At 46.8% G+C, this 19,373-nt stretch overlaps 2 protein-coding genes across 2 annotated transcripts; both read right to left on the reverse strand.

Annotated features, from left to right (window-relative positions):
* Positions 1 to 7,803: 7,803 nt before the first annotated feature.
* On the reverse strand, positions 7,804 to 11,678 carry LOC103677882 (probable cystatin-15). Its single transcript, XM_008707121.2, has 3 exons — positions 11,469 to 11,678; positions 8,664 to 8,774; positions 7,804 to 7,920 (listed from the first exon to the last, which is right to left on the reverse strand). The coding sequence occupies exons 1-3, from the start codon at positions 11,676 to 11,678 to the stop codon at positions 7,840 to 7,842; spliced, it is 402 nt and encodes a 133-aa protein (XP_008705343.2). The 3' UTR covers positions 7,804 to 7,839.
* A 4,524-nt stretch (positions 11,679 to 16,202) lies between these two features.
* Positions 16,203 to 18,770, reverse strand: LOC103677861 (probable cystatin-16). The gene is given in 4 exon segments (XM_008707104.2): positions 16,203 to 16,351; positions 17,213 to 17,303; positions 17,305 to 17,321; positions 18,570 to 18,770. Coding segments are annotated over 4 exon segments (390 nt in total). The 3' UTR covers positions 16,203 to 16,270.
* Between the last annotated feature and the right edge of the window lie 603 nt (positions 18,771 to 19,373).

A 19,373-nucleotide genomic window follows, 5' to 3' on the forward strand; every position in this document is an offset into this window, starting at 1 on the left:
AAAGACATTGAAGAAGACACAAAAAGATGGAAAAATATTCCATGCTCATGGATCGGAAGAATTAACATAGTTAAAATGTCTATGCTACCCAGAGCAATCTACACTTTCAATGCTATCCCGATCAAAATACCAATGACATTTTTCAAAGAACTGAAACAAACAGCCCTTAAATTTGTGTGGAAACAGAAAGGCCCCGAATCTCCAAGGAACTGTTGAAAAGGAAAAACAAAGCCTGGGTGCATCACGTCACCAGATTTCAAGCTGTACTACAAAGCTATGATCACAAAGACAGCATGGTACTGGCACAAAAACAGACACATAGACCAATGGAACAGAATAGAGAACCCAGAAATGGACCCTCGGCTCTTTGGGCAACTAATCTTTGACAAAGCAGGAAAAACATCCAGTGGAAAAAAAACAGTCTCTTCAATAAATGGTGCTGGGAAAATTGGACAGCTACATGCAAAAGAATGAAACTTGATGGGGCGCCTGGGTAGCGCAGTCGTTAAAGCGTCTGCCTTCGGCTCAGGGCGTGATCCCGGCATACCGGGATCAAGTCCCACATCAGGCTCCTCCGCTATGGGCCTGCTTCTTCCTCTCCCACTCCTCCTGCTGTGTTCCCTCTCTCGCTGGCTGTTTCTCTGTCACATAAATAAATTAAAAAATCTTAAAAAAAAAAAAAAAAAAAAAGAATGAAACTTGACCACTCTCTCACACCGTACACAAAGATAAACTCCAAATGGATGAAAGACCTCGATGTGAGACAGGAATCCATCAACTTCCTAGAGGACAACATAGGCAGCAACCTCTCAGACATCGGCCACAGCAACTTTTTTCATGACACATCTCCAAAGGCAAGAGAAACAAAAGATAAAATGAACTTGTGGGACTTCATCAAGATAAAAAGCTTCTGCACAGCCAAGGAAACAGTCGAAAAAACTAAGAGGCAGCCCATGGAATGGGAAAAGATATTTGCAAATGACACTAGCAGTAAATGAATATTGTTTTAAGCTGCTAAATGTGTGATTATTTGTAGCATAGCATAGAAAAACTAATAAAGGAACAAAAATGGATGAAAGAAAAAATAGAACAAGAAGATACAGTCACCAAAATATGTATAAGCCTGCCAACGGCTTAACACACACCTAGGAAGAAATGAGGCAGCCGCAGGGGAAAACAGGCAAAACTGGTCAGCTTTTATCTGATCGATCTGAAGCCAAAAATTGATAGATCAAGACGCCCAAAAACAAGGAGAGATCAAAAGCCTGAAGAATACATTAACAAGTTCTAGTATGAAATGCCCCGTTCCACATTAAAGCTCACAACACTTAGGGTGTCTGTTCAACAAAAGATACCATTCACAAAAGTCAATAAAGACATTTGCCAAATCTGAGACTAACGAATGAGCTAATGTTGTGAGCCAGGCATTGTCAGAGGGGAAATCTAGCAGTCTGAGCATATCAAAAGATATTCAAACCCACTGATAACCAAAGAAGTGAAAATAGGTGTCACCAGTGAAATGGTTTACCCTTTTTCACCTACTAGGCTATTAAAAATGAGAAAGCTAGATGAGATTGATAACAGGGGCACAGGAGGGCTCCTGCACATCTAGGGAGTGTGAAGACTGTGCGTCCATTCTGGAGAAAAAATAGAGGGTTTGCAAAGCCCAGGACACAACAAGTCTGCTCCTGATCCAGAGAATTTCTCAGGCCATCCATAAAGGACCTAAAGGAAGATGTTCACTGCAGCAGATTTGATGGGGAAGTCAAAAACCACCCGGGGGTAGAGGAAAGGTGGGTAAAGTGGTGGACACCTCCCCACAAAGCACAAAGAAGGGATTGGAAGCCAGACTGGATGTATGCAGAGAAGATCCATTCTTGCTTCCAAGATTCCAAGATTTCAAGAATGGATCTTTTAAAAGACAATATTAACAGGAAAAAGTCAAATTCAAAAGAAGATATATAACACATTCCAATTAAATAACTATTACGGGCACAAAACAATACTACCCACTCTTCAAGAAAACCGATGCAAAGACACACAAAAAAGGCGTGAGAATTATTGCCTAAGAAGAGAGGCAGAGACTAGAGCATGTGTGGGAAAAAAGACACTGAATGAATGAACGAATGGCAAGCAGGCAAGCCAGAGAGGACCCCAGGGTTCTGGAGAGGGTGAGGGGGCAGGTGGGAAAGTACTGAGAACTGAGTCAGAGTGGAGACAAGTGTCAAGTGTCCCCCCTCCATGAAGAGGTCCCCTATGCAGTGTCTCTTGAGCATCTTCCCCATGGGAGGGAGGGGTGTGTAAGTCCCTGCCTGAAGTTCTCTCCAGAGAATGCAAAATGTGTGCATGGGGCTGGTGGGGAAGGCTAGCCTTCCCCTTAAACCCTCCTGGTGGGGCTTTATCATTACCGCAGCCAAAAAATTACTTATACCATTTTGGCCTGGAACTGTCTCCTCAGAGAGGAGCCCCTCAGAAGTCTCTCTCTGCAACACGTACTCCAACTCCATCCACCTTTCTCCAAGTTGCTTCAAGGAGAAAGCCAACACAGAGGACAGGGAGGGTCCACAGAAACAAGGGAAGCTTCTTCTGATCTCTGGAAGTCTCTAACATTTTCTTATTGATTGATTTCCAGCTTAATTTCATCATGGGCGTGGAATAGTCTGCAAGGTGTCAGGCCTGTAAATTTTGTTAAGAATAGCTTTGTGGTACACAATTGATCAATTCTGGAAATATTTCATGTGCACTTGAAAATAACATGTATTGGGGCACCTGGGTGGCTCAGTTGGTTTATTGTCTGATTTTTTATTTCAGTTCAGGTCATAATCTCAGAGTTGTGGTATCGAGCCCCACATCGTCAGGTTCCACAATGGGTGTGGAGCCTGCTTAAGATTCTCTCTTTCCCTCTGTCTAAACAAAAATAAAAACAAACAAACAAACAAAAAAAGAATGACTGAATGAAATGAGCATGTATTCATGGTCAGTGTTTGAGTGGTGTTCAGCACAAGTGAAGGACAAGTTGATACGTCTCTGTGGGAACTTCAGAACTTGGCTGATACCCTGCCTCAGCTGAGTTTTATCAGCTGCTGTGGGTTATGTTTGTACTCTCTCACTGTGATTGTGGATTTGATTATCTTTCCTTTTTATTCATTCTGTTTCTGCTTTGAGTATTCTGAGATAGGTACCTACACACTTAGAGTTGTTATATCTTCCTAAAAAATAAATATTTCCATCAGTAAAATGTCCACCTTTATTTCAAGCACAGCCTCTTGTCTTAGAGTTTATTGTATGGAGTCTTAGTACTGTCACACTGACATTTTTTGGTTGGCATTGACATAGTATATTTAAGCCATTCTTATTTTTCTCATTTCTCTGTGTTCTTATATTTGAAATGTGTTTCCTTTTTGTTTTGCCTTCTTGTATTTTTTCAATGGTCAACTAACCCTGCCTTTTAATTACAGTACCCAATTCATTTACATCATCCTAGCCACAATGACTAGTGTTCAGCTTTGCACTACTATTTTCAAGTATATTAATTCCAAATGTATTTAACAATCTTCAATACAATATCATTTCTTACAGTCAAAATATTACCTAGATTTATCCACATATTTATCCTTTTGATGTGTTTGTTCTTGTTTTCTTCCTACCATACTATTTTTCCACCTGGGTTTGTTTTTCCTTCTTCCCAGAGAATTCTCTTTAGTTATTATTTTAGAACAGTTCTCCTGGCAACAAATACAGTCCATTTTGGTTATTTAAAATTACTTGGTTTTGTATGCATTTTTGAGAAAGACTTTCGTTGCCGGAGAAATTGTAGGTCAATGGTTAATTTCCTTCAGTGGTTAGCAAGTGCATGACAATAACTTCTGACTTTTTGTTGTTTCCTATCTGAGGTCAGCTAAATGCCTGATGGTGGTTTATTTGAAAATAAGAGCTCTTTTTACCTCTGGCTGATTTTAAGATTTTTCTTCCTAAATTTGATTTAGAACTCTTTTATGCTTGGTTGTGGGTTTCTTTTATTATATCCTGCTTAGGGTTTGTAACATTGCTCAAATCAATGGTTTGATGTCTTTGGTCAGTTCTAGAAAACTCAAGCTTTACATTTTCAAATACTGCTTTTGCCCCATTGTCAGTTTCTTCCCCTGTGGGGCAGATCTCACCTCACCCTTCTCATGCTTCCCATCCTGCATCTACTCTGGCTTGCCTCCCTCCTGTCTAACTCCCATGCAGGTTAACCTGGCTATCACATCATTCATTTCTGTTATTATATTTTTCAGTTCTAGAACTTTCCTTTTAGTCTTTTTGGTAGCATCAACTTTTCTCCAGTATTATCCTTCTTTTTTCCCCTAGCTTATTCATCATGAGGACATTAAAGCCCCATATCTGATAACTGCACTGTCTAGACATTTTCAAGTTTGTTTCTATTATTAAATTTTGCTTTTGATTTACCCATCAAGTCTTGTCTTTTTTTCTTACTGTTTTTGACTGGGTGCTGGACATCCTGTGTTTTAAACATGTAGAACTAATCGAGGCCTTGCATGACTTAGAAAATATTTTACCTTGATCTGACAACAATGCACAGGATGTAAGCCATGGGACAGATCTATGTAAAATATAGACCATTTCAGAAATAATGTCATCATCTAAAGAGTCGATCCTGAAAATGAGTGCAGCCAGGAGACTGGAGAAGAGGGAGAAGTTGTACGGGGTCTATGGGGCACACTAGGAGGACACTGGGGCAGATGCTGCGGGATGGCACTTGAGTGTGGGGCAATTGAAGATAGAGGTGAGGGGCCAGCCTAATGAATGTGAGGCTTTGGGACATTGATTTGTTGGTTTTGATTCACTGATGGTATTGCTGGACTGACAATGTGGCCTCATAAGAGAGGACAAGAAGGCATATAAATAATAGTATCTGTGGTGAGTAATTTTGTTCAGAAAATAATATTTGGAAAGCATCACAAAATAGAGATAACAAATAGCTAGTTGTACGTACTTCCAAGCCTTAGTTTCTTTGCTAACGCCCGTGGATATTTGCATTTGGAAACCAAAGAGTTAACATGGGTGATAGGAGCTGGACTCAGTCTGTGAGCTCAACTTAAGAAAAGCACAGTAGGGGCGCCTGGGTGGCGCAGTCCTTAACCCTCTGCCTTCGGCTCAGGGCGTGATCCCAGCGATCTGGGATCTGGGATCGAGCCCCACATCAGGCTCCTCTGCTAGGAGCCTGCTTCTTCCTCTCCCACTCCCCCTGCCTGTGTTCCCTCTCTCGCTGGCTGTCTCTGTCAAATAAATAAATAAAATCTTTAAAAAAAAAAAAAGAAAAGCACAGTAAAGAATCATGAGGCTAGCTACCAGGGCACTGATAGGGAAACGGGGAAGGGGCCTGGCAGTGAGGGTTAATAGAGATCATTTCATAACTTGGATTTTATGACATTGACCTTGCAGGGAGCACAGTTCTCCTCTTTCTCCTTCACCTCCTCCCTTTCCCCTTTGAAGCTTCCCTGAAGACCCCAGTGCTGAGATTTTGGTAAAGCCCCTATTTTCAGGAGGGGGTCTCACAAATATATTCCAGGGAGCTCTACTCTTTCAGGCCAAGAAGTCCCATAAAACATTCTGGATTTTGTGGAAATTGATAATTTCTGAAATGTGTGTCAATGTTTCTATGTGTGTGCTTGTATTGCAACTTCCAAGTATATTTTTGTTCCGTACTGATTTGGGACAATGAGTGACTGTGCTGGATCTGGAGAGGTCTTTCCAGGACATGATAACACAGGACAGGCTGCCCCTGGTGCTGACTCACCTTGGACAGATTAGCTTCATTCAAAAGCTACTAATATGGGCTGACCGTGGGCAATGGTGGCAGGCACATTTACCCGCCCTACCAAAGACTCTTGCACAAACCATGACCTGTGAACATCAATTCCATGAATGGGGCCATGTTCTTAATCCCCTATTCTATCAGTGCAGGAACCAGAAGAAAGACATAGGTCACAAACAAAATACCAACTACAATTCACACATTTCTAAATATTGCAGTTTCATGGAAAACTATTTCCCAACTGTGGCCACAGTGCCAAGCACATGGGGCTTTTATATATTTCTGAAGTCGGGTCACAAAGATTCTTCTATAGTAGAGGAGGGGTACGGCCTGGTCTCTAGATTTGTAAAATGAAACCAAGGGCGTTCTCATGAGAATCAAGAGAGAACATGACAGACATAGTGAGAAAGAACAGGACACCAGGCTTTCCTCGGCTGAAACCACACAGTCCAAGAACAATGGCTCAAACCCTCAGAACCTCAGTGCTCTAAAGCAAGGGTGGGTAATAGGTCAGCTCTGCTGACCACACAGACTTACCCTTGTAAGATTGTGTCTGCCCCTATCAAAGTGGGGGAGATGTTACAAACTCCACACTCAGACTGCTCAAAAAGCCAAAGCTAAACCAGGCCACTACTTTTGTGCTGTGCCCAATGGAACTATCCCCAGTTGTCTTGGAAAATCCTATCACATCATTGCTATGACCACTTCAAGAACATGGATTGTCCAGGACACAGGCAGACTTTCAACTAGGAACCACTCAAATCAAAGTCTTTAGAAACCCAAGAGGAAGAAAGAAAGATGCCTCAGTCCCTCTATTCTGAAAGATTCCTCCGAGTGGCATTGCAACTGTTTCTTTGTCTCAGTCATACCTCCAGGTGCTCCCACACCCTCCCTCACTCTGCCTCTCTAGGGCTACTCCCCACAAGGATCCCAGAAGACAGAGTTGCTCATCACGCTGGGTGTCTGTCACCACAGTGCCTATCCCAGGGGTAGTGATTGGTGTTGACAGCCATGGAGGCCAGGCTGGGCTGGCAAGGGGGATACAGGCATCATCAGGGAGCAGGTGGGACATGGTGACTGGTGCTACCTTTTTCTGAGCTGTCCTCAGAGGCCCTGGGATAACCTTCTATGCATCAAGGGGCTCATGGGCAGATGCCCTGACTGGTGTCCATGGAGAGCAGAGCATTTCTTCAGCCTCACTCACCCACCTCCAGTCCCTGTGACTAGATATGGCCCCTCTTCAGAAGGACCACCCCCCCATGAGCCTCGCCCCAGAGCTGGAAGAGAGAAGAAGCAAGCAGGGGCTGTTCCCTGGCAATATTGTCTGCATTCCTTTTGAGTGGGATGGATGAGAGGCATGGAGAGATTGGAGGAGGAATGAATAAATGAATGGATACATGGATGGATACATAGATGGACAACTGATGATGGATGGACGAATGGATGAATGAATGAATAAGTACACCAAACAACCAGTGGGGACCCTGCAAGAACCACTAGGGCAGCCTCCCTTGAGCTGAGGAGTCTGATTGACCTAACACTCTGCACCTACAGTCAAGGTAAGAACAATAATGATGATAAATTCTCTACCCCTTGTCAGAGGCATCAACATTTATAAAATATAAAAGACACGGGAGAGTGCAAGACAAACAGGGACCCAGAAAGTGCTCTGAGATACCTTTAATTCCCCTGATACTGAACAGACCTCCTGGGACTACAGAACAACTGTTGCTCTCCAGAGGGAAAGGAACATCTTTTTTTTTTTTTAAAGATTTTATTTATGTATTTGCCACAGAGCAAGAGAGAGAGAGAGAGAGAGAGAGAGAGAGAGAGCACGCACCAGCAGGGGGAGCAGCAGGCAGAGGGAGAAGCAGGCTCCCCACTGAACAAGGAGTCTGATGCAGGACTTGGTTCCAGGACCCCAGGATCACGACCTGGGCCGAAGGCAGATGCTTAACTGACTGAGCCACCCAGGAGTCCCAGGGAACTTCTGCTTGAGGAGCCAGGGGCTGCTTCTCTGCCTATTTCTGGACGCAGGTACTGTTCAGGAGGGTGAACTGGGAAAACCATGGTCTGGCATCCACAATAAAGGTGCAGTCCACCTGAAAAAAGTAAGTATGAGATCAGAGCAGTTTAACACAGGGAGAGCACTTAGCATGAAGGACTGGGTAGGAGTTCAAGGTGCATGAAAACTACAAATGATGAAAAGCAAAAAAAAAAAAAACAACAGTGGCTTAGGGCAGGATCCGAGGAGCTCAAGTTTCCACTAGAATGATGGGCAGGGTTTGCTGAATCTGCACATGTGGGAGAAGGTTTCCTGAGAAGGTGCCTGGTGGGACCATCACTTGCCCCTCAGGGGTCCTGCCAGTACCCATGACATTGCCTGGATGCCCCCTGCCCCCATGAGTTCTGAGGGAGCCAGCAGACTGCCCAGGAGGTGGTCCGGCTGGACACCGAACACTCAGCCACAGCTGCAAACCTACCCAGAGGGAGGCTGCCCCTCAGGCTGGGGTAGGGGGTGGGGCTGAGACAAGGCCCACTGAGGGTGTCATACTGACTTAGCCTCATGCCCAGGGCCCGAGTCCCTTGGACGATATCAGCTCATAGATAATGACACAAGAAGGCCATTACACAGGCCACCTGTGAGCAGAGGGATCAGCTGGCTGCTCTGCTGGGAGCAGGTCTGTTGGCCTAGAATAACCACATCCCCCCTCAGTGGGGAGCCCTGAGACCTCAAAGGAGAGGGGCCAGGACTCTCTTTCTGGCCCGTGATCATCCCTGACAACTTCCCTAAGCCTCCTCCCATCAACCCTCCTTTATATGAATGTTCATCCTATTCTCTAACCTTTTTCTCTTCTGGGCCTTCTTGCAAGGGACAGTTTTCCAGATCTTCATCCTGTTTTGTACAAATAGTTTGGCCCAATTCCAACTCCATTAAATATATGAAGGTAAACTGCTGTTAAGAACAAATTGTAGAAACTGTAATGAAATACTTTGTGTTAATTAAGAAAAACAGAACCAAAAGGAAAACCGTCAAAGACTGTGAATGTACATACGTAAATGAATAAGGACATATATATGTACAATGTCTCTTATTTTTCTTATTTTTAAATTGATTTATTATTTCACCTTTTCCTCTTAATTCTCCATTTTTTCTTACAAAAAGATGTCCATATGTACACCTAAAGCTTTTACTAGAATCTTCCCTGAGGCACTCCTCCTGATGGCCTGCACCTGCTAGTCATATCCACAGTGCCATGACTGCACAGGAGGGAACAGGCTCACAGGATCAGAGGCTGCACAGCAAGGAGCCTGCATGGGCTCCAGCAACACTGACAGCACCACTGATCTCTCAATTGTATGCCTGCGTGGCATCAGCCAGACACAAGGGGAGCACACCAGTGAGTCCTCCTCTGGAGACTAGGATAACAGATGTGTTACTCCACTGATTAGCCCTCACAGCTGGCAACCCCTTTCTGGGCAGCGTCTAGACAGGGATGTAGGGGGCCTGGGGGCTGGGAATGCTTGCGTCTTCCTGTGGGAGCTGGCTGCACAGAAGGGCTCTTCTTGCTAACCTTCCTTGAGGTAGATATTTATGAAGCAGATGCTGTCCCATGTGTTTGTTTTGTTAGGTCTCTATCAGAAGTTCTCAAAAGTTACTATTTCGTCTTGTTAAACAGAAGTCCATGAAATTGCAAGCACTCAAGCTTAGAAATGCAGTCAGAAACCACTGTGGGGAGGAACGTACTTCTCACCGGACTGACCTGAAATTATCTAGAAGGCGGACTTCTTTGTTTGGGGCTCAGTTTTTGCAACTGACACATGATACTCACTTGTACCCTAACACACATCAACAGCTCTCTCTTTCTCTCTCTCTCTCACGTGCGTGCACACACACACACACACACACACACACACACACACTCATGTCCCCCAGCCTCACTTGCATGGTCCCCAGACCCTGAGCTAGGACAGGGGCTGGAGCAGCAGCTGTAGCCTTTATGACTAAGGGGCTCTCACATCCTCCAGGTGTCCAGGGTTGGCTGCTCTCTAAAGAAGAGTCAGAGGTCAGGAAATGGGAAAGACTGAGGAAAGGCTGTGGGCACTGTGCAGGGAGGGGGCCACACCCAGTGTAATGCAGAGGTGAGTCTCTCCATCAGGGCCCTGCACACATGGTGCCTGGCTTAGGGCTCTTTATGCAGGGACCAGAATCTGGGTGTGGACAGAATGAGTTCTGGACAGCAGTCTGTATTCTGTTTAAAAAAAGTACCAGGTGATAAGAATAAACAGCAGTGAGAAAGGTTTGCCCAACAGAGGTGAAGGACACATTTCTATCAGGCCCAAAGTTTTCTCTACTCTTAAGGCTCTATTTTTTTATTATGTTCAATTATCTAGCATATAGTGCATCATTAATTTTTGATGTAGTGTTCAAGAATTCATTAGTTGTATATAACACCTAATGCTCATCACCCATGGCCTTTTTCTGCATGGGCTATTTCAGGAATCCTAAATGTGATGTGCCCTGTCCAGATCTGTCCATGTCTCCTCCAACCTTACTCTGTTGTCTTTTCATTTGATGGAGTTACTGTACACCCACATATTCTGGGAAAACACGGATCCATACTTGACCCCCTCTTTCTCTACACCTTCACACCAGTGCACCCCACATCGACCTCCAGCAGATGCAGAAGCCAGCACTTCTTCTACTTCCCAGTGACCAGGGAACCATCCCCTGCATTCTGGTCTCAGCCTGCCGTGGGCTGTGGAGCTCTGAGTAACTTCCTTCAGTGGATCCCCAGATCTTCAAGGATAACAACTCGAATCTCCACCTGGGGCCCTCAGGTGCCCCCAACCCTACCTCCTCTTGCCCTCCTGCCTCTCTGCACCTCCTTCCCAACAACCCCAGTCCACAGAATTTCAGGCTGTCCGCAAGTATATTTGTAGCTTGTCCCCATCCAGGGTCCTCTCCGGGGCTGCCTGCCCTTCTCATCCCCAACCTCCATGTGACTGGATTTTTCCAGGAGTACCCATCATTGAGATGCCATCCCTGACTCCCCCCATGCCCCAGCCCCCCCCCCCAGCCCTGGGCCCCCACATCTGCTGCTCTTCCCCAGCCTTCCACTATTCCAACTCATGAACTTGGGGGCCATTGGCCTGTCCTCACCAGCACCACAGCCCCGTGAGAACATGTCCCAATCTGTCTTCTTTGCTGCCTCCTGCCCACCCTGGACCCACAGTGTTTCATGCAGGAACCTCACAGCTCAGCCTTTGTGACGCCTTTCCTTCTCAGGCTGGCGCTTCCTAGCTCTTGCTTCTCTTAGTCTTTCTGGTTTCTTGTCTCCCCGCTGCTCTGGCTTCCGCCAGCCACCTCATCAGCAGCTGTTCCCTCCCTCACTTCCCAGCTGGATCTCCGCCTTCAGTGCTTGCTTTCTGCTCACCTTCTTTCCTTCCCCGTGCTATCCAGGGACCTCATACATGAAGGAAACAAATGAGAAACTCGGAACACTTCTCATAAAACCTTGTAACTTTTTAAACAATATTTTCCAAATTAAAACATCCATTGCTCTTTCCTGCAGATCAAGGACTTACCCCTCCCAAGGGTGGTCTCAGGGCGACATGGAGCCACATGGAAGGAGGACACTCAACTCACCTTGCGTTGGCTTCGCCGTACCCACAGCAGCTTATACGCATACTCGTCTGGGTAGACTTGGTTGAAATGAAATACCGCAAACTCAACACACAGGATAAAGTAGTTTGTTCTCCTACCAATGTCCACAAAGTCGGAACTGCAGACATGAGGCACCAGCACAATGAGCCCCAGAAGCAGAGGGGCCTTCAGGAGCGTGCTGTCTGGCGTCATCCCTGGAGGCCAGCAGCAAACGGGTGGCAGCTAGTGCAGGGCCACTCTCTGAAGCTCTGTATCCCACACAGCCCTACCCCAAGGAGTCCCTGGGCTGCTGGCCAGTGTTCTGTTCAGCTCCTCCCCTTCATGGCCTGCCTTGTCCCTCCCATCATCACTAACAGAAGGCAGAGCAGGGGCTCACAATTTCCATTGCTTTGTTCCATAAGCCTTGGACTCAGGAACATGCATGCAATATGCTCTGTTTCCAGGGTTGCTTCCACCTGCCCCAGCCCAGGCCTAATAGTCTCTGAATGGGGGTCTTGAACCCACCTCCCTTGCTCTCATGGTAGTGTATCCTACAACTGCCAAGTCACAGGAGCTCTTAGGAATACTGGTGGGCTCTCGGAAGTTGAGGTAAAAACCAGGTCTACCTCTGACCACGGCTGCAGCCATAAGGAGGGTACAGGGAAGGGTTACCATCCCTTCCACCACCTCTGGCACCTGCTGACCTGCTTGCAGTGAGGTCTAGCTGTGTTTGGCAGTGGGGAGAGGGGTTTCTAATGTCCTGGGTGGGTGGAGAGAATGCCCAGGACAAGACAGGTATCAGCCCAGGGCAGAGCTCTGCTGGAATGGATGTGGATGGCAGCCATGGGCATGAGAAGGATCAGGGACTGGGAAAGAGAGGCTTTGCCCAGCCCTATCCAACGTGCATTTCCACACAGCTCTGCCACTTTGAGGTCCCACGGCCTTTGCCAAGTCATTGTTGTTGGGCTTTTCTCGGAGGAACCACAGTACCTGTGAGTGTCCTGCCTGGCCTCATACAAGGCATTGAGAGTGAGTAGACCAGGAAAATATGACATGCTGCTCATGCATGTGAGGACACTCTGCAAGGGAAGGATTTTCCCACCTTGGGCATGGAGTAAACAGACACCTACACGTTGATGATGATCCCAGAAAGGGTACAGGACCAGGGCCACAGCTGTTTGGATAGGCCATAAGTACAGACTGGGGCTACCCCAGAAAGAGATGGGAATGTGGCCAGAATGACAGACACCTTTGTGACCACCTACAGTATTGCACAACAGTAGATAGCTGGTGGCATGGGTGTCTAAGGAATCATGATGAGGACTCCACGCCCTGCTTAAAAGGCTATCTGATTCTGAGTGTTGTTTCCCCCAAGGATCTCAGGTCTCCATGTGGCTGGTTCTTCCTCCCCACTCCCAGCAGCAGGATGACTAGAGTGGCCATTGTCATCTTTCAAGACCTGCAGGACACTACTGACATGGGTTGTGACTGCCTCACTTGCAGATTTCTCTCACCAGGGGTCAGCGATTTCATGAGGCCTACAATGGACCAGCTGTTGCATTTCTTGACCTTCTCTATCAATCTGTTTCTTCTTTCCTTTGTTTATGCTTTTTTGGTCATAATTTCCTTCCATTCTTGAGAGAGACTGTGATCACCGGTCATTCTCGTGCCCATCTTCTGTGTGTGCCTGTCCAGACTGTCACTTCCCTTGAGGCTGAATCCCAGCAGCACCACATTATACTTGTCACGTCATGAGTTTTAATCATTTCCTTTGATCATATACCCTGATCAGAATTGAGATTACTTGTGTTATCTTAAGGTGTTTTGCTGACTCAACAACAATTTTTCTCCTTAATTGCAATCTAAATGTCACTGCAGCCAGAGACCTTATTCCATATGATATCAGTTCTTTCAAGTTCATTGAGATTCACTTTATGGAGCAGAATATGTTCAGTTTGGATCAATATTCTATCAGCTCAAGAAGAATACATGTTCTATAGTTGGTAGTGAATATTCTATATAATTGTGATTAATGTGTCAAATTAACACTTAAGTGGAGCACAGGGTTATGCATGGTAAATCTCAGTGCAACAAAGGACCACTGGAGACATTGAACTAGAGGAGCTATCATTCACAGGTCCTGGGGGATGTACTCAGCAAGCTGAAGGGGCCACATGGGGAGGTCAAGGCACAATGCAGATGGAGCCACAGGATCTGCTTACTGGGTGGAGTACTTCAGGGTTCTTGGGATAGAGCCAGATTGACCAACTCAACCCCAAAGGGCAAGGTTCTGATAAACCCCATGGGGGTCTTATCTAAGGGTGTACAAGGGGGAGGTCCTGGGAGGTAGAGGAGACATTGCTCACAAGGACCGCAGGGGAAGTCACATCAGGCGCTTCCATTTACTTGTGACTCTGCAGGATGCTATCTAAGGCACATGCTTGTGCTTATATGAGAGGCAGGTGTCAGTCATAGGACCCTGCAGTTCTCCTGGCCATACGTAGTAGATGCCAAGGCAGCAATACCATTGAGCAGCTTAGTTAAACTCCCAACAATATCAAAAATCAAATTTGTTCAATGGATTCTTAAATTTTTGTATATGTGTTCTGATTTTTACCTGATGGGTTCTCTCAGTTACTGGATTGGGATTTGATCGTTCTTCTTCTAGCCCTTTCTGGTCTGGCTTCACCAATGTGGAGATCATAAGAAGAGGTAGCCCAAAGATAGAACTGTGGTAACTTCTATATTCAAGCAAAGCTGTGACCTTCAGGTCCCAAAAGGCTATGTTTTTAATCCCATATTTGTTTAGAGCTGCAAGAGGCCACAGTCAGAGTTATGAACCTATATTCACACCTTGGTGCCCAACGGGAAGTTCATTAGAATCATCGTGCAGGGCTGAAAATATCCCAGTGGCTGGGTCCACTGAAGGACATGACACTAACACAGGGACATTTCAAATGCCCCCAGGTGCATGTAAGGTGTATCTGAGCTCAAAGCACAGCATAATTGAAAAGAACAAGATGTCAGGCCTTCCAGTGTGACATGGGAGTGAAGATGAAGGTGTTCACCTGTGAGGGGCACCCATGAGCAGCAACAGCTGATGCTCAGGGAGGTCTGGCTGTCCTCAGCCAACACAGACCTCTGAACAATGAACTGCTAGACCACTCTGAACCCGAGTGATCTTAAGCCAAAGGCAGATAACAGGCTGGCTTTGCTGACCACACATTTACCTTGTTTTTTTTTTTTAATTTACAAAAATGTTATTCCTTGCCTTATGTATGTGGATCATATACACCAACATGTCCCACTGTCACTTGCACACACATTTACCTTGTTAGCTTATACTTGCCCCTATCAAACTGTGGGGAGATGTCAGAAATTCTATGCACAAGCTGGTCAAAGGACCAAACCTGGCTCAGGCCACCATCTTTATTCTGTGCCCAATGAAGCTGCCCAGAATATGTGGAAAATCTGTCTTATCGGTGTTTATAGCCACATCATGGAAATACATTAAAAAGAAAAGGACAGACTTTGAACCACACTCAAAATAGACCCCCTAGAAAACCAAAAGGAAGGAAGGTAACCCCTAACCCTTCCATGCTGAAGGATTCTTCCAAGCGTCATTGCCACGGCCTCTGTGTCCCAGTCATGCCCCAAGGTGCTCCCACACCCTCCCTCACTCTGCCTCTCCAGGGCTACTCCCCACAAGGATCCCAGAAGACAGAGTTGCTCGTCATGCTGGGTGTCTGTCACCACAGTGCCTATCTCAGGGGTAGTGATTGGTGTTGACAGCCATGGAGGCCAGGCTGGGCTGGCAAGGGGGATACAGGCATCATCAGGGAGCAGGTGGGACATGGTGACTGGTGCTACCTTTTCCTGAGCTGTCCTCAGAGGCCCTGAGATAACCTTTTAACGTCAAGGGGCTCATGTGCAGATGCCCTGACTGGTGTCCATGGAGAGGAGAGCATTTCTTCAGCCTCACTCACCCACCTCCAATCCCTGTGACTAGATATGACCCCTCTTCAGAAGGACCACCCCCCCATGAGCCTCGCCCCAGAGCTGGAAGAGAGAAGAAGCAAGCACGGGCTGTTCCCTGGCAATATTGTCTGCATTCCTTTTGAGTGGGATGGATGAGAGGCATGGAGAGATTGGAGGAGGAATGAATAAATGAATGGATACATGGATGGATACATAGATGGACAACTGATGATGGATGGACGAATGGATGAATGAATGAATAAGTACACCAAACAACCAGTGGGGACCCTGCAAGAACCACTAGGGCAGCCTCCCTTGAGCTGAGGAGTCTGATTGACTCAACACTCTGCACCTACAGTCAAGGTAAGAACAATAATGATGATAAATTCTCTACCCCTTGTCAGAGGCAGCAACATTTATAAATAAATGTTTATAAAATTTATAAAATATAAAAGACACGGGAGAGTGCAAGACAAACAGGGACCCAGAAAGTGCTCTGAGATACCTTTAATTCCCCTGATACTGAACAGACCTCCTGGGACTACAGAACGACTGTTGCTCTCCGGAGGGAAAGGAACTTCTTCTTTTTTTTTTTTTAAAGATTTTATTTATGTATTTGCCACAGAGAGAGAGAGCGAGAGCGCACAAGCAGGGGGAGCAGCAGGCAGAGAGGGAAGCAGGCTCCCCACTGAACAAGGAGTCTGATGCAGGACTTGATCCCAGGACCCCAGGATCATGACCTGGGCCGAAGGCAGATGCTTAACTGACTGAGCCATCCAGGAGTCCCAGGGAACTTCTGCTTGAGGAGCCAGGGGCTGCTTCTCTTCCTATTTCTGGATGCAGGTACTGTTCAGGAGGGTGAACTGGGAAAACCATGGTCTGGCATCCACAATAAAGGTGCAGTCCACCTGAAAAAAGTAAGTATGAGATCAGAACAGTTTAACACAGGGAGAGCACTTAGCATGAAGGACTGGGTAGGAGTTCAAGGTGCATGAAAACTACAAATGATGAAAAGCAAAAAACAAAAACAAAACAGTGGCATAGGATTTGAGGAGCTCAAGTTTCCACCAGAATGATGGGCAGGGTTTGCTGAATCTGCACATGTGGGAGAGGGTTTCCTGAGAAGGTGCCTGGTGGGACCATCAGTTGCCCCTCGGGGGTCCTGCCAGTACCCATGACACTGCCTGGATGCCCCCTGCCCCCATGAGTTCTAAGGGAGCCAGCAGACTGTCCAGGAGACGGTCCAGCTGGACACTGAACATTCAGTGTCAGCTGCAAACCTACCCAGAAGGGAGGCTTTCCCCAAGGCTGGGGTGCAGGGAAGACTGTGACATGTCCTGGAAACCCAGGGTATTAGAGGAGAATGTGGGATGACCAGACAAACTAAACAGTGCTCCAAAACCAAAATATAGGAGCAAAGGAAGAGTTAGGACCGCAGAGACAGAGCAGTGTCTGCCAGAACCCAAAGTCTCAGGAAACATTCAGGTTGTGCTCTGGGGTGAGGGCTTCATCCTGGGAGGAAGGTCATATGAGTATCTGCAGAGTATTCCTGGTGGGCCAGCCAGGTGAGTGCAGGGCTCAGCTTCACTTCTCTGCTGGAAGCAGCTCTGTGTGTGTAGTGTGACCACCTTCCCTCTCTGGATGGAGCCCTGGGACCTGGAGGGAGAGGGGCCAAGACCCTCTTTGTGGCCCAGGATCATCCTTGACAACTTCTCAAAGATTCCTTTCATAGACCCTCTTTAATATTATTGTTAATTTTATTATCACACCTTTTTCTCTCCTGGACCTTCTTGTAAGGGGCAATTGTTTAGGTCTTCATCCTGTTTTTTACAAATTGTGCGGTGCAACTCCAACTCTATTAAATATCATTGTCCACCTCTGTCAAGAAGAAATTATAAAACAGCTGCTAAATATTTGCTTTCCATTAATGAATAAAAGGTAGATAATCAAATAGAAAAGTGGGTAAAAGACTAGAATATACATATAAATAGAATATTCAAATAATGTGCAATTTCTCTGTAAGTATACGATTAACAGAAAGGTGTCCCTAAAGCATGTACTAGAATCTTCCCTGAGGCACTCCTGATGGCCTGCACCTGCTAGTCACATCCATGGTGCCGTGACTGCACAGGAGGTAACAGGCTCAGGATCAGAGGCTGCACAGCAAGGAGCCTGCATGGGCTCCAGCAACACTGACAGCACCACTGATCTCTCAGTTGTATGCCTGCGTGGCATCAGCCAGACACAAGGGGAGCACACCAGTGAGTCCTCCTCTGGAGACTAGGATAACAGGTGTGTTAGTCCACTGATTAGCCCTCACAGCTGGCAACCCCTTTCCGGGCAGCATCTAGACAGGGATGTAGGGGGCCTGGGCGCTGGGAATGCTTGCGTCTTCCTGTGGGAGCTGGCTGCACAGAAGGGCTCTTCTTGCTAACCTTCCTTGAGGTAGGTATTTACAAAGTAGATGCTGTCCCATGTGTTTGTTTTGTTAGGTCTCTATCAGAAGTTCTCAAAAGTTACTATTTCGTCTTGTTAAACAGAAGTCCATGAAAATGCAAGAACTCAAGCTTAGAAATGCAGTCAGAAGCCACTGTGGGGAGGAACGTACTTCTCACCGGACTGACCTGAAATTATCTAGAAGGCTGACTTCTTTGTTCGGGGCTCAGTTTTTGCAACTGACACATGATACTCACTTGTACCCTAACACACATCAACAGCTCTCTCTCTCTCTCTCTCTCTCTCATGCGCGTGCGCACACACACACACACACACACACACACACACACTCATGTCCCCCAGCCTCACATGCATGGTCCCCAGACCCTGAGCTAGGACAGGGCACAGGGGCTGGGAGAACAGGCGTAGTATCTATGTCCAAGGAGCTCCTGTGGCCTCCAGGTGTCCAGGGCTGGCTGCTGTCCAAGGAAGAGGCAGAAGGTCAGGAAATGGGAAAGACTGAGGGAAGCTGGTGGGCGTCGTGCAGGGAGGGGGCCACGCACAGTCTCTTCAGGAGTGTGGTGCAGAGGTGAGAGCCTCTCTATCAGGGTCCTGCTGTCATGGCACCCAGCTCAGGGCTGTTCATGCAGGGACCAGAATCTGGGCATGGACTTTATGATTGAAACTCACCTTTTGCTGGGCCCACCCAACCTCCAGCAACTTGTATGAGTGTTCTTCCATGTTGTCTTCATTGAACTGAGCCAGAGCAAACTCCATAGATGCCACAAAATAATCATGGTTCTTACTAACGTCTACAAATTCTTTTTGAATGGTCCAGACATGAGTGCCCAGCACAATGAGTCCCAGAAGCAGAGGCGTCTTCAGGAACATGCTGTCCTTTGTTAGAACCAAGGACTGGTGACACATGGGAGGAAGGGGTAGCAGCAGCTTCTCGACTGCCCTCCACATCTCCAGATCCCACACAGCCCTGCCCTCAGAGCTGCTGACCTCCCCGCTTTGACTGGCACCTCTATCCAGCTCTGCCTTTCCATCTACCTGCCTTGTCCCTCCCACATCACCAAACAGAAAGCAGAATAAGGGGTCACATCTTCACCCCTTGTCACAAAAACCCTGGACACAGGGCATGCATGCACATGTTTCCTGCACACTTCCAGGGCTGCCTGCCTGAAATACTATTTCAGCCCCACTCCTGCAGAGCCTTATATCCACCTTGGTTGCTCCCATGGCAATGCATCAACTGCCAGAGTCACACGGATTCCTGGGAACTCTAATGAGCCCATTTCTGGGGTTGGAGGCAGTTGCCAAGGCTGCCTACAACCTTGCCTGGAACTCACCACCAGCCAGACCCAGGGGAGTACAGGGTGTGCAGCCAACAATGAGGAAGGTTGGGGAGCTGTCCTATCCACTGTCCGGACCCTCCTCTGCCAGAGGGTACACCTGGCTTCATCCTCCTAGTCTGGTATAATTAGTTTT

This window comes from Ursus maritimus, unplaced genomic scaffold (assembly GCF_017311325.1).
Source record: "Ursus maritimus isolate PB19 unplaced genomic scaffold, ASM1731132v1 scaffold_22, whole genome shotgun sequence".
In the NCBI taxonomy this organism is placed as follows: domain Eukaryota; kingdom Metazoa; phylum Chordata; class Mammalia; order Carnivora; family Ursidae; genus Ursus; species Ursus maritimus.